The 15,303-nt window shown below is 44.2% G+C and overlaps 1 protein-coding gene across 4 annotated transcripts in view; it reads right to left on the reverse strand.

Annotated features, from left to right (window-relative positions):
* Positions 1-15,303, reverse strand: part of LOC309662061 (RE1-silencing transcription factor-like) — a 40,071-nt gene that overhangs the window by 16,998 nt on the left and 7,770 nt on the right. For 2 of the 4 annotated variants that reach the window (XM_082464457.1, XM_082464456.1), the window contains exon 2: positions 1,106-2,009. In XM_082464457.1, coding sequence (XP_082320583.1) covers positions 1,106-2,009 — 904 coding nt within the window. Of the gene's footprint in view, positions 1-1,105; positions 2,010-6,982; positions 7,211-8,016; positions 8,164-15,303 lie in introns of those variants that run through there. The other 2 variants (XM_082464459.1, XM_082464458.1) reach the window with 2 other exon arrangements.

Consider the following 15,303-nt stretch of genomic DNA (forward strand, 5'->3'; position numbering starts at 1 on the left):
AGCCAAAAAATTTTTTAATTAATTTAAAAAAACACATAAATAAAAAAATTTTTTAAATAAAAAATGTATTAAGACCAAATAAGTTTAACACTAAAATGAAATGAGATATGTACAACCAATGTTAGCTATGTAAGTCATAACCTTATTGTGGAAATAGCAACTTTAATGTGGAGAAAAAGTTCAGTAATGAATGATGAAGTATATAAAATACAGCCATTAAAATTAGTCACCTAGACTGTAATTAAGTGAAAAGAAACCACTATAAGAAAAAAAATTAAGAAATGGCAAAAAGTAGAGATCCTATTTAAAAAAAAAAGTATACATAAAAAATTGGAAATATACAACAAAACTGAAATTTTCCCAGTTCTCTCCATTTTCTTTTTTTTTTAAATTCTAAAAATTCCTTAGGGCTTCCCTGGTGGTGCAGTGGTTCAGAATCTGCCTGCCAATGCAGGGGACATGGGTTCAAGCCCTGGTCTGGGAAGATCCCACATGCCACGGAGCAAATAGGCCCGTGAGCCACAACTACTGAGCCTGCGCGTCTGGAGCCTGTGCTCCGCAACAAGAGAGGCCGTGATAGTGAGAGACCTGTGCACTGCGATGAAGAGTGGCCCTGGCTTGCCACAACTAGAAGAAAGCCCTCGCACAGAAACGAAGACCCAACACAGCCATAAATAAATAAATTAATTAATTAAAAAAAAAAAATGAGACCCCTTAATGAAAGTCAATTTAAAAGTGAATAATTAAGGGGTGTTGGGGAGAAATGGGGAGCAACCACTGAGAGGGGTTTCCTTTTGGGGTGAAGATGTCCTAAAATTGACTGTGGTGTTGGCTGCACAAGTCTGTGAACACACTAAAACCAATGCATTCTAACTTTCAATGGATGAATTGTGTGGGAGTGGAGTACATCTCAATAAAGCTGTTATTGAAAAAAATGAATTGCCAAATATGACAAAATATTAATAACTGTTGAGTATAGGGGATGGGGACCCATGGGTGCAGCGGGGCATTCTCTTTACTTCTGAGATGTTTGAAATTTTTCACATTTTTAAAGTGTTTCATTTGGGGGGTAGAGTACACTTATAAACGAGATAGGTCCTCTTACCTGTATGAGTTCGAACATGCTGAACATAATTGTTTTTTCTGTCTGAAAAATAGTTGCATTTTCCACATGTGTATACTTTCCTTGGAAAATGGTTTCTCAAGTGTTTCCTCCAGTGATATTCACTTACTGTGGTGTACGTGCAAATGATGCACTTGTAGACTCGCTCATTGTCCCCGGCTCGGGTGTGGTGTTTCAGGTGAGCAGTATAGTGATCATAGCGATTGGTATTGTAGCCACAGCGGTCACAGCGAATGGGGCCCTTGGAGAAATCTCCCTCTTCCCCCGTGGAAGAGCCGCATTCCCTGGCTTTGGCTTGCTTCTCTGCACTTTCTTCCACAAAAAATTTCTTGGCACTATGAACTCGGATGTGATGCACAAACTGTTCTTCAGATTCTGCTTCATACTGGCATGGTTTACAGCGAAAGGGCTTGGTCTTCAAGTTCTTGCATTTGTCCTCTGCTACAGGTGTTTCCCGAGGAAGATCTTTATTTGCGTTGTACGGTTCTGAGGCAGCTGACACCTCAAACACAGGCCGTGGTTGGACAACACTGAGTTCCAAACTCTCCAGTTCCATGTTTTCCAGCCCACTGGGCTCGCCTTTTACCTCAGGAGACTCCTCGAGTCCTTCTCCATCACTATCTGAAAAGTTGTTATCCCCAACAGGCATCAATTCTGCCATCTGTCTTTCTTCACCAACCAGGTAATCACAGCAGCCGCCGTTTACTTCCCCAGTTAAGGCCACATTTGCCAACATGATGAGCTGAGGCGCAGCCAGTTCAGCTCTGGACAGATCAGGCAAGTCATACATGTCGTTAGGCAAGGCCATGCCCATGGTGCCACTGCCGGTGAACAGACCTCCTCCTCCGGAAGACTGCCCCATTACCTGGGTGGCCATAACGGTGTTCTGCATTCAAAACAAAACAAATAACATGAAAGCACCAGTTTAAACACAACTTTTACTGTTCTAAAACCACAACATCACTGTAATTCTTCATAACTTAAAAAAATACATTTTCCCATATAATCTTTAAACTCAATCAGCCTCATTAACTACTGAAAATAAGCCTTTACAATATTTTGTAATTCCAAATTCTCTTTACTGCAGTCATCAAAAAAATTTCTATGACCCCCTACAAAAAATTCTATCAAGTGTTTGACACAACTCATCCATCTACTAGGTCTACCACTGGCTTGCCTTCCCTCAAGCACTTTTACTTTTTCTAGTGGAAAAATATAAGTAACCTTCATTTTTAGTGCTAATTAAAATTTTATTTTAAATTCCGTATATGAACAGTAAACTGCTGTCCTCTCAAATCCCCCTTCAAAAGTTTACTGGTCTGAATCAGAAAGGGGAAAAATCCAAAAGCTACCTGTGCATTTATTAAGTACAAACAGCCTGACAAGCAGAAGCCTATAGTTAGTGAATTGAAGTTCATATGAACTCAACTAACTCCAAAAGAATAAACTACAGTTGACCTTTGAACAAGAGGGTTAGGGGCACCAACCCCCAGTGCAGTTAAAAATCTGCATGTAACTTTGGGCTCCATAAAAACTAGACTACCAATAGCCTACTGTTGACCAGAGGCCTTATGGATAACATTAACAATCAGTTAACATATATTTTATATGTTATGTGCATTATATAATAGTGTACAAGATGAATTGTGCTTATCAGTATCTTTATCAATATTGTATTATATGATGCAAAATACTGTAGATGTTATATGTATTACTAACACTAGGTATCAAAAGAGAAAAGATAATGTGAAAAAGAAATTCATACTTATTTACAGGTATAACGATTAATGCACTGATAAAGAAGCAGCAGCAATATGATTGCTTTATAATTGTAATCAATAGGACTGCTTCACAGTAGCCTAGCCTATATGCAAATGAATGAATCACAAAATTTTTAAGCATACAGTATAAGGCATATTCATAATATAGTACTGGAAATACTGTTTTGTTTTAAAAAACTGCATACATGTGATGATAGGCTGATACGCTTTCTCAAATTATAAGAGGCATACTGTATTTTAATGTAAGTATTTAAAAGCAAAGTTATACAGCAGTAGAAAAACTAATACATTATTAACTTCATATTAAATATCACCTTATACCTTTGTACAAGTTTTGCACACAATGAATACTTAGGTAATGACGATGATGACACAATGTCTCCCAGCTCTTGCTATACGAGTACTAGATTTTCACAAGACCCTCACACACATACCCAACAGATAAGTTTATTAACTGAATGGCATGATTATTTACTATTCATTAAGTGGAAGTGGATCATCATAAAGGTCTTCATCCTTCTGTCTTCAGTTGAGTAGGGTGAGGAGGGCGGGGAAGAGGAGGGGTTGGTTTTGCTGAGTCAGGAGTGGCAGAGTGGAAAGAGGTAGAGGAAGTGGAAGGGAAGGCAGAAAGAGATGCAGAGGCAGAAGAGGTGGAGGAAGTGGAAAGAGGCCGGCACTCTGTGTAACCTGAGGGAAATACATCTTAATTTCTGTCTGACTTTTTTGCTTTTCCACTTCTCTAAAAATGTTTCTATAGGGTACTAATCCTTCTTCAACCACTGGCTTTAGTTTTAGTGTCTGTATCACACAAGGGTCCAAGTCATAAAAGAAGTCAAAAGTAGTCTTCAACAAAAGGAACCCTGCTGTCAGACTGTCTAATGTCAATTTGTTTTCTGGCATTGCTTCTTCCATGTCTTTTTCCTCATCACCTGGCACCGGCTCAGAAGCACTTATCTCCAAATTGACTTCCATTAATTCCTCTGGTATGGTGTCTATTAGCTCTTGAATATTCCCAAGATCTGTATCTTGAAGCCCTTCACCGCACCCCCCCATCTTTTTGCCATACCCACAATCTCTTTCATGACTTCCTTGATTGGCTGTCGTAAATCCTGTGAAGTCATGCACAACATCTGGACACAGTTTTCTCCAGCAAGAATTTATTGTTTTAGGCTTGATGGCTTTCACAGCTTTTTCTATCACAATGATGTGATCCTTCCAGACTTTCATGATGTTCTATTGGGGTTGTCTTTCATAGCATTGACAATCCTTTCATAGAGTACCACATGTAATGAGCCTTCAAGGTCCTTACAACACCTCGACACAGGCTTCATTCAAAGACGTTGTGTTGGGGGACAAGTATACCACTTTGACACCTTCAATGTTGAACTCATGGTTCTAGGTGGCCAGGGGCATTGTCCAATACCAAAGAACTTTAAAATGCAGTCCCTTACTGCAAGGTACTTCGTGATCAGGGACAAAGCACTGATGGAACCAATCCAGAAAAGTGTTCTCATTGCCCAGGCCTTCTTGTCGTACAACCAAAATAATGGCAACTGGTGTTTATCTTTTTTCCCTTTAAGGATAGTGGGCTTCAGGAGTTCCCTGGAGGCCTAGTGGTTAGGATTCCAGGCTTTTGCCGTGGAGCAGGTTCAATCCCTAGTCGGGGAACTGAGATCACGCAAACCGTATGGCGTGGCCAAAAAAAAAAAAAAAAAAAGGATAGTGGGCTTAGCAGCTTTATAGATAAGAGAAGTCCTGATCAAAAAATCAATTTGCACAAAACATGTTAGTCTTCAATCAGCCTTAAATCCTGATGCTCGCTTCTCTTTCTTACTAATGGATGACCTTTTTGGCAATTTTTTCCAGAGCAGGGCACATTTCTCTGTGTTCAAAACCTGGTTTAGGCAGACAGCCTTTCTCTTTAATAATTGTGTTCACGGCATCTGGGAACTCAAAGCCGGTTCTGGTATCTTGATATTTTTTTCTAAAATTACCAAACTATCCTCTGCTGGCATTAAATTCTCCAGATTTAGAAACTTCACATTCCTTTTGCTTTAAGTTGTCATATAACTTCTCTTTTTCTCTAATCATATTAGACTCTATAGGTATGCCTTTCTTATAGTAATACTATACCCACGTAAAAGATGCATTTTCAATATGAGATAGAAAGGCATTTCGCAAAAAGTGCAAGTCTTTCATGTCTGCTGGCAAAAATGCAGAGACAGTTTCCAAATTTCCTTTTCTTTTTTTACAACAATCCTTACACTGGACTCACTGATCTTGAAATGGCGGGTAACAGAAACTACAGAACTCAGTTTATGGTACATATCAAGCAATTCAACTTTTTCTTCTAATGTCATGACTTTACTTCTTGGGAGCATTTCCAGCATCACTAGAGCACTTCATATGGGTCCCACGGTGTTATTCAAGGTTTCTGGTATCACACTAAACACGATGAAAAACACTCAGGAACTGCGAGAGGTGACTTTTTTTTTTTTTTTTTTACTGCAAACACAATTTACTGGAGAGACCAACTGCTCACCCAGAAATGATTAGACTCACAAGACGTTTTCAGTGGAATACCTGCAACACTTGCACTCACCAAAATAGCAAAAAGAGGCAGCTATGAAATTATTACAGTACTACAGTATGGACTACAGTTAATATTATGCAGTTATGAGTTACTGCTGCATCTTTACATTTGTATACATTTCTCTGGACCAGAATGGTGCCATGTGTGGTCTGTGTTCGTGTAATTTTTGATAAATTTTAACTTTTTATTAGATTTATATATATTTTATGGTAGCAAATGATAAAATACACTATTATCTACATATATTTTATGCACTCATGAGGTACCTTTTTCTAAATTTTTTCAATATTTCTAGGTTATGTGTATCATCTGTAAATTTTTTCAAAATGTTGCAAATCTCTAATAAACTTTCCAGTATATATTTTTTTTAATTTTTATTAATTAATTAATTAATTTATTTATTTATTTTTGGCTGTGTTGGGTCTTTGTTTTTTATGCGAGGGCTTCCTCTAGTTGCGGCGAGCAGCGTCCACTCTTCGTCGTGGTGCGCGGGCCTCCACTGTCTCGGCCTCTCGGTGCGGAGCACAGGCTCCAGACGCGCAGGCTCAGCAATTGTGGCTCACGGGCCTAGTTGCTCCGCGGCATGTGGGATCTTCCCAGACCAGGGCTCGAACCTGTGTCCCCTGCGTTGGCAGGCAGACTCTCAACCACTGCGCCACCAGGGAAGCCCTCCAGTATATTTCTTGAAAAAAAAATCCACATATAAGTGGACCCACACAGTTCAAACTCCTGTTGTTCAAGGGTCCAATGTTCTCTGAAAACGTACTTAGTACCATTAAAGTACCACTTAGTTTCTTTTTTTGATGATGACCTATTTCAAAGTAAACAAAAGTTATGGACCTTTCTTCCTGTGAAAAGGGAAATTTGGTGTATTCAAAAATACACAAATGAAAATACAGAAACTTTCAAATCCCCTAATAAAATAACTGGACAACTCATCTCCAAATCAGTAACTTTCTTGCATTGCGCTTGACTTGGCCCACTTGCCTGGCGGAGCCATAACAAGATCACCTTCAAAACGTGTTGGGGTTTTTTATAAACTGTCTTAACCACGCTACTTTCCAATCTAAAAGGTGTAATTCTCAAATTAGGTGTTTTCCTGCAAATTAGAAAAAGCAAAATAGGTGGCAAAGGCTAAAAAAAAATGTTAAATACAAAAAGTAATCCGTCTCACCCAAGTGCATAAACACAAACCGGTTGAGTCATAGGTACCAACAAAAGTTGGAATCAAATGCCATCACACAAAGCAAACGCTGTCCAAGGGTTTAACATAACAGCCCAGACTACTCGGTAATTTCTAATTCTTCCCAAACCCTAACTACCATCCCCAAAGGGATTTTAACGTTGTTCGGGAAGACTGTCCAAGCACAGTCCGAAAGCCCAACGTGCTGCGCGAATTCCTACGTGCTGCTGCCACCAGCGTCTGCCTCGGCGGCGGCATTCCTAACTGAAATAGGCATTCGGCCATTTTCTCAAAATACGTACCAAACACAAAGCAGCTCTTTGCAAACTCGGGAGCTCTCGCTTCCTCTCGGCTCGGCCCGCTCACTGCACCACTGACCCACCAGTTGCCGCCACACTCGTCCTGAACCTTTCCCTGGGCTCCCCAACTAAAGACTGCAAGACGGGCAAACTCGGGGTGCCGCTGGGCCAAACCAAGTCTTCCCCAGTCCAGGCTGCCCCCTCCTGGCCCGCGCGCCCGAGTCCGGGAAGAGGGAGGAAAGTTACCGCGTCGCCGCCGTCCCGGCTGCTCGCCGGCCCCAGGCTCGCCCTCCGCAGGGGGCCGAGGAGCCGCCGCGAGCGCCCTCCCGAGGCGCCGGGCCCCGAGCGCCGGAGGGGGCCCCCCGCGCCCCGGAAGTTTGCGGGTTCACTCCCCCACGGCGCCCCGCGGGACGCGCGCCCCGGCCCCGCCGACGGCGGCTGCTAGGTGGCCCCGCGCAGAGGGCCCCGGCGGCAGGGCGGCCCGAGCGCAGAAATCGCTGTCCAGCCCCATTGGCAGAACCGCCCGAGCCCCAGGCTGACTCAACCCTCCCGGCCGCACTCAACGGCGCCTTCCGGCGAAAGGGAGAGGCCGCAGAGGGAGGGGGCGGGAGGACCGCCGGCAGGCCAGGAGCTGCGGCGAGACCTGGAGCAGGAGGAGCACGAGAGGAAGTTTCAGAACTAGGGCCCCAAGCAGCTCCGCTCCTGGCCTCCCGACAAGACTCCCAGGGACGCCCGGGCCCGCGCGGAGGCGGCGGCCCGGCCTCAACTGGGGAGGGGGTCCCGGCGCCGCGCCGCTCCCCACCAACGACCCCGGCCCAGCCCCCGGACCGCGACGGTGTAACCCGATCCCGCTCAGACGCCAGTCCCCGCCCGACGCGGCCGCCACCGCCGGAGCCACAGTATCTGCAAATCAGCCCTGGACAGCGCCTCGCTCCGCGTCCTTCCGCGCCCTCCCCCTCCCGCGGCCACCGCCGCCACGACCGCCCGGCCGGCCCGCCGCCCCCACCCGACCGTCTCCCAGACCGCGCCACGCTTACCGGCCTTCCTGGGCGAGGAGGGGCGACGACCCGCGTCGCCGCTCCTTCTCGGACTACTTTTCTTTGTTGCTGGAGTTTCGGGGGAGGGGAGGGAGAGGGCGGAAAAGTTGGACGCTCGGGTAGTCGAGGCCCACGAAGACCCAGGAGAGGGGCTGCAGAGAGTGTTCAGGCCTCCGGCTCTCGCCCTGCCGTCCCGGCCGCCGCCGCCGCCGCCGCCGCCTGGGGCCCCGGGCCTCGGCGGCGCTTGCTCTGCTCCTGCGCCGTGAGCTCTCGGGAGCCGCACATTCCAACACAGGAGGCTGCGCCGCGCACCCGGCCCGCGCCGCCGCCGCCGCCGCCGCCGCCACTCCCGAGACACGCCCCCTCCACCGCCCGCGCGCGCCCGCGGGACACGCCCCCTCCACCGCCCCCGCGCGTGGCCGCCTGGCGCGCCCCGCCCCTGGATGAAGGAGGTTGCTCTGGGCCCCGGCAGTGCCGGGGCCGCGCCCACGGATAGCAGACCCTAACCTCCCCAGACCCCCAACTCTGACCCTTGGGTCTAAAGAGAAGCGAGCCCGCCTCCCTTTCTTGATTTCCATCATAAACATCAGAAAAGTTAACTCCCAGCCCTGGCGTGCATGCATGAGAACAGCACTGTTAAAAGAAAAATGTATAAGCTTTGTCACCCTCCCTTTCAAGTCTAAAGTGCTTGAAAATACCTTTCAGAATTTCTTCAAGTCGCCACCCTTAACTAATTAAGCTTCGTTTTAAGCTTCTACGTAAAAAATGCCTTCCAAATTTTAAACTGTAAGCCAAAAAAACGCAGTTAGTGAGTTGTGAAAAGAAAATATTTCAGGAAGGTCGTGGATTCAAAATTGTGAGAATGAGGACAGAGGGGACAAGTCCCTAGACGTGGAAGGTCATTGCTGAGCCTTCAAAGCACTATTTCAGTGTAGCTAGCAATTACCCTCAGATTACAGAGGGTATAGAGGGTGGTGAGGACGTGGAGGCTGCTTCCTGAGCAAGTTTTGGAGAGTAACCTGCTTCCACGTTTATAAAGTGGGGTAACCCATGCATGCTACCTGGTACATAGTAATATGCTAGAGAGAGAGAGAGTAGTTTCATGCCCCCTTCCCTTCTTTTTGTACCAGAAATGCCTTAGATGTCTTAAATAGCAGCTGTCCTCAGAAACTGAATGGCTCCCTTAAACCCCTTAGTGTGGCATTCGAGGTCCTGACTACCCAGATCTAGATAAGTTGGACTATCAGCAGTTTTATAAAAGAGGTAGGTAGCAGCAAGTGCTTTCGGGGTTTAGAGGAGGGAGATAGTTTCTAACTAAGAGGATCTAGAAACGTCACAGTAGATGATTATCTGATCTGGCCTTGAGAACTGGGAGAATTTCAACAGGTAGAAAATAAGGGAAGGAACATTATACACAGTGAAAACAGCAAGCTCAAAAACCTACCTGAGACTTCCCTACCTCCTTCTCAGGCTCCCCCAGTTCCTTCTCTTTAAAGTTCCTTCACTTTCTTCTCTTAGGAGAGAGCTTCCAGACTCTCTGGTCTACTCCTCAGTAGACCTCTTTTCCTAACTGTTGACAATGTTATTAATTAATGCAATGTCAGATGCAAAATGGAATGAAGGTCCTATGGTGCTTAACCACCAAAGGTTTTGATACTTAATATCAAATGCAAACTCTCCCCATGAATCAAGAAGTATTCACCTTCATTGATCCCAAAAGAAAAAGAAAAATGCAGAAGGGACTGGTAAAAAAAAAGACAGAGAATGGGGAGTGGGGGGAGTGCAGAAAGAATGAAAGGAAGGAAGAAAGGAAAGAAGGAAGAAAACCTTTGTAGGCCTGGTAATAAACTTTTTTTTTTTTTTGGCCACACCACATGGCTTGCAGGAATCAGAGTTCCCTGACCAGGGATGGAACCCGGGCCCCTGGCAGTGAAAACACCAGGTCCTAAACACTGCACCACCACGGAATTCCTCAAACGTTTCTACATTTATTCACTTTAAAAAAATTTTTTTAAACTAAAATCTAATTTGAGGATGCATGGGTTTTTTAGATGCTGTAGCCCAGGGAACAATTCTGTCCTCTATCAAAGCCCTCAAAAATGTTAACATTCTTTCCCTTTTTCATGTCCAAAAAGGCAACATCTCTTTTTAAACTTACTAGATAAATGTCCTTCATTCCTCAGTCTGACTGCTTACTGGAAATGTTTTATTAATTGGGAATTTATTCCCACATATTGTGATGCAAATAGATGAATGGCAAATCAGCGGCTGCATTCATTTAAAATTAGCGGAGGCCCTTGTTCAAGAGATGGCATATTCAGAGTGACCCAAATTATCATGACATGAAGGCCACAGGTCAAATTCAAAGCCAAGTTACAAATCAATAGAAACTTTCCATGGAGAAGCTGGTTCTATAAACTAATTATTAATTGTTTTCAAGAAGCTCTCTATTACTTTGCTGCATCCAAAATTTAAGATCTTCTGCAAAATAAAGACTTTAAACTGTCACTGATTTCTGGTTTTTAAAATCTGAGCCCATGGATTCTTTCCCAGAAATTTAATTCATCATTTAAAATTTTTTAATTATCATATGTTCTTAGTAATATTTTTCTCTAGAGAGTCACTTCATAAGTTTGGTTAAATATTGTTTTGAGCTTCTATGCTTTTTATTCCTGACCATGATTTGCTTTTTCTTTAGGAAGAGCTCAATTTGACTGAGCTCTTTTTAATGTTACACTGAAGTTCAATAATCCACTTTAAATGTTACATCTTACTCAAGGTTTGTGTTGATTAAAAATTAGGGTACAACATCTCCATCCTGATGTTGAAACGTTATGGTTCCACTATCACTATCACCAGCCAAAGAGGTAACATTGGACGAATACCTGGGGCCTTTCTCCCATTCTTCCCTACATTTCCAGCTTGCGCCTCCAGGAGTCTCCTCCAGATATAACTGATCCTGTAGGGATTAAAATCTGGCTCTGAAATTTGTGTTCTCTGAGTCAGCACAATTTCCATTTCTCATTTAGTTCACAGTGACTTACAATAACTTAACAATAACTTACAATAACTTACAATAACTTAACAATAACTTACAGTAACTTAAAATATTGCTTTGTGCTCTCTACAATCTTATTCTGAAACTTTTGGTGACGGTAACAAAAGTTGTGATGGATTTGAGACAGAAAAGGAAGGGGGCAGGGCACAACAATTAAAAGAATGATATAACCATTAAGAAGATCAGGATATGGCAGAAACGGGTTAGAACCTACTAGGCCAAAGATGGCAGAAGATTAGATTTCCAGTAGACTTTGAGCCTCATTATATGTTCATTGTAATACATTAGCATGCTAAATGAAACACACACAGGTGCCATCACAGTTCCAAGGCTGACCATAAAAGGCCAAAAAGTGGGTGGTGCCCCAATTCCTGGAAATCCCTGCCCCTTCTCCAAGATAGATAGAATATTCCTCCCACTTGTTAGCCTTTGAAATTACCCAGTCCATAAAAAGTAAACACCTGCACACCCCAGGGCCTCTAGCCTTCTGAGACAGCCCCCACTCCATCTATGGAATGTGTATCTCTCTAAACAAATTTGCTTTCACTTTACTCGCTCTTGAATTCTTTCCTTCGAGAAGCCAAGGACCCTCACTTGGCGCCCGTCCCAGGAACTCACCGGAGACCTGGGACATGACCATCCTCTCCTGCCCCATTTTTCCGGCAACAGATTAGACAGTGCACTGGCCAGATAGGCTAGAGAACGGTTTCTCCTTCCCTATGTTGCTTTGAGAAATCACTGCTCTTGACTTTCTTCTGTAAAATGAAGAGGTTGCACTATTGATGGCTAAAATTCTCAGCAGCTTAGAAGTCTAAGGTGATTTTTTTTTCAATTAGTTTTTATTGGAATATAGTTGATTTACAATGTTGTGTTAGTTTCTGCTGTACAGCAATAAGGTGCTTTTTATTCTGTTAAAATTTGAATCTTGGGCTTCTGTCGTGGCGCAGTGGTTAAGAATCCGCCTGCCAATGCAGGGGACACGGGTTCGAGCCCTGGTCCAGGAAGATCCCACATGCCGTGGAGCAACTAAGCCCGTTCACCACAACTACTGCGCCTGTGCTCTAGAGCCTGCGAGCCACAACTACTGAAGCCTGCTCGCCTAGAGCCCGTGCTCCGCAACAACAGAAGCCACCGCAATGAGAAGCCAGCGCACCGCAAGGAAAAGTAGCCCCGCTCGCCGCAGCTAGAGAAAGCCCGCATGCAGCAACAAAGACCCAACGCAGCCATAAATAAATAAATGAATTTATTTGAAAAAAAAATGAATCTTGTGCAGGTATTTCCTAGAACATATACATAATATATATATACTATACATATTATATATATTAGTTCAATATACCTGGCAGCCCTAGTTTCTTCTTTGTAGCTTCTTCTGACCTCTGTGGGGAGACCCACCAGTAGGCCTTGAGCCATACTGGCTTCAAGACTGACGGTGTCTGAAGACAGGGATTTAAGGCCTGGTCTAGTGCTGTTGATGGAAGCTTCATCTACCCTCGCTGCCAGTTGGGCCCCGACCTTTTGTTCTGGTTCTGGCAACTGGAACACAGTGTCTTATCCATGACAGTATCTGCAGCTTGAGCCACAGAGGTGTTCCCTAAATGCTGAGGGACGGGAAGGAGGTGAGCAAGGGAGCTCTAGAATGAGACAGGATCCTTCTTGCCTCCTCATGGAGCCCAGACCACATTTGGAACTACTCTCCCCTCGTTCCTCTTCCCTTCACTGGCCTTGTTGAACCCTGGCTACTCTCCCAACTTGCTGTTCTTTTTCTGAAAGACTATCCAGTACCTCTATGTCCATCCTGCTCACTCCCTCCCCTCCTGGGTCCGATGTTATCTTCTCAGTGGCCACACTCTTTAACAGAATTACAGCCCTATTCCCTTTACACCCAATCCTACTGTCCTTCCCTGTTTTGTTTTTCTTATTAGCATTTATCACTAACAAACATGCCATGTATTTTATTTATTCATTTTATTTACCATTTTATTGTTTATCTTTCCTTACTAGAACCAAGGTGCAGAAGAGCAGAGAAATTAGTCTTTATCTCCAGTGCCTATACATGGTAGTTGCTCAACATGTGTTTGTTAACTTTACAGGATCCTAGCTTGGTGTCACAGTCTCAAAATGGGGCCCCTCATACCCCCATTGGTACCCCCAGTTCAATATCCATCACAGACTTTTCGCATGCTAAATGCTGGCCTGCCTCTTTGAATGGCCCCTAAAATATCTCCTTTTCAATAGCTATTTGTTGAATGGACAAATAAACGCTCTCAGATCACTGGTCCCTGTGCACTGCCTTCCTGTCGAAAATCTCCCTTCCTGCTCTTCTGCATATTGTGTTCCTAACACACTCCTAGTTCCACACACCAGTCTTTCCTTGGATTTTCCTTGGTAGAATTTAAGAGTCCGTTTGGGCCTCCATTTGCCCCTGTTTTTTTGTTTTTTGCCTCTATTTTTTTTGGCCATACCACATGGCATGTGGGACTTTCCCTGACCAGGGATCGAACCCGTGACCCCTGCAGGGAAAGGGCAGAGTCCTACTCACTGGACCGCCAGGGAAGCCCCTTGTCTTTTGTTTTCTGGCCATGCCACCACTACTACACGGCTTTTGGGACCTTAGTTCCCAGACCAGGGATTGAACCCAGGCCCTCGGCCATGAAAGCAAGGAGTCTTAACCACTGGACTGCCAGGGAATTCCCTGCCCCTGTTTAAATACAAGCCACACCCCTGTCCCTGCACAGCCCTGCCCCTCCCCTGCATTCCGTCTCTTTGTTCTGGCCTTCCCTATTGTCCTTCTTCCCAGAATCCTCCCTCCATGTCATATGCTGACCACAAAATGTCGCAACTGGAAGAGATCTTAGAGGTCCAAGCTCTTGTTTTATAGATGAAAAGAGACAGGCCTGCAAGCATTTGGCTTGTCCAGATTTGCACAACTAGTCAGGCCACGGCCGGAACTTGGATCCAGGGACACAGATTCCCAACCGGTCCAGTGCCCTTCCCACGTGCCTTAAATTCTCTTCAGTGGCAGCAGTCTGCCCTTACCTAAAACATCTTTTACTCTTTTGGGCCTGATGAATTACTTTGTTCAATGGCTATACAGATAGTGTATATCTAAGGTAAGAAGTCTCTTCAGATCCACATTTCCTTAACTCTTAAGCCTATTTTAAGGTTAAGATTACCTTCTGGCAAGGGAAACCCCTATTGTCCTCCATTGCTTTTAAAATACTCATGCCCCAGCATTGACATTGTAACCTACAAAGCTCATTGTCAATTTAGGGGAAATGGGACTTGATTCAAAAGACGACTTCTGGCAGTCTTTCCCTTCCTCCCAAAAAGAGGCAAAATCTTCCAGAGTACCATGAGAGGTATACTATTGTACATACTTTTTCTATCCTTTCTGACCTGACCATGAGGACCTGAAGAGATAAAGAATTGTGTTGTGTGTTCTCCACATGATTTTATTTCTGACACAGTCAATAAAATCAAACAAAGTATTTATATCAACCCAGCCAAAGCTAAAACCAGGTGCTGGTTTTATAAATAAATGTTTCTTCAATGGACATTTCCTTATTTGTCTTCAAATAATCACTTAACCTACCAGAATGGTTAAAAGTAACATAGCTAACCATGCAAGGTGCTGATGAGGAAGCTGAGCAACTAGAGCTCTCATCTATTGATAATGGAAATGAAAACTGGTACAACTGATAGGGTAGGGGGTCCCCAGAGAAAGAGAACCAGGCATGGCTTTCCCGACATAAGAGAAACTAATTTGGCCTAAGCTTTCTGCATCTAAGCCTGGCACAACACTTGCCTCAGTAATTAATGATCATAAGGGAAATTAGGAAAGAAAGGAACAAAGGAAAAACAGTCAGGAAACAATAGTTCAGAGATAAGACGAGTTTAGTTCCTCCTCAAGGGATATAAATAACAATCTGTTACATATCTTTGAGTTCTGCAGGAACCAAGGCCCCTACCCAGGTGGAGGATGCAATGATGATATTGACCTTTTCTGACTTCTATCACCTAAAGCTTGGACTCTGTCAACCTATGTCCCAGTTCTGTGTTGAATTCTCTGCTCTAGCTCCTTCAAGAATATGTATGTACCTTTAGCTAAAAAGTTCCCCAATTTTGCTGTTTGGGAGACACTGCTTTGGGAGACATCCCAAGTGTTCTCCTTATTTGCTGCAAGTAATAAATCCTCACTTCTCCCAATCTTTGGCTTGCTTCTGTCT

The sequence above is a fragment of the Balaenoptera physalus genome, assembly GCF_965194825.1.
Source record: "Balaenoptera physalus genome assembly, chromosome: 5".
In the NCBI taxonomy this organism is placed as follows: Eukaryota; Metazoa; Chordata; class Mammalia; order Artiodactyla; family Balaenopteridae; genus Balaenoptera; species Balaenoptera physalus.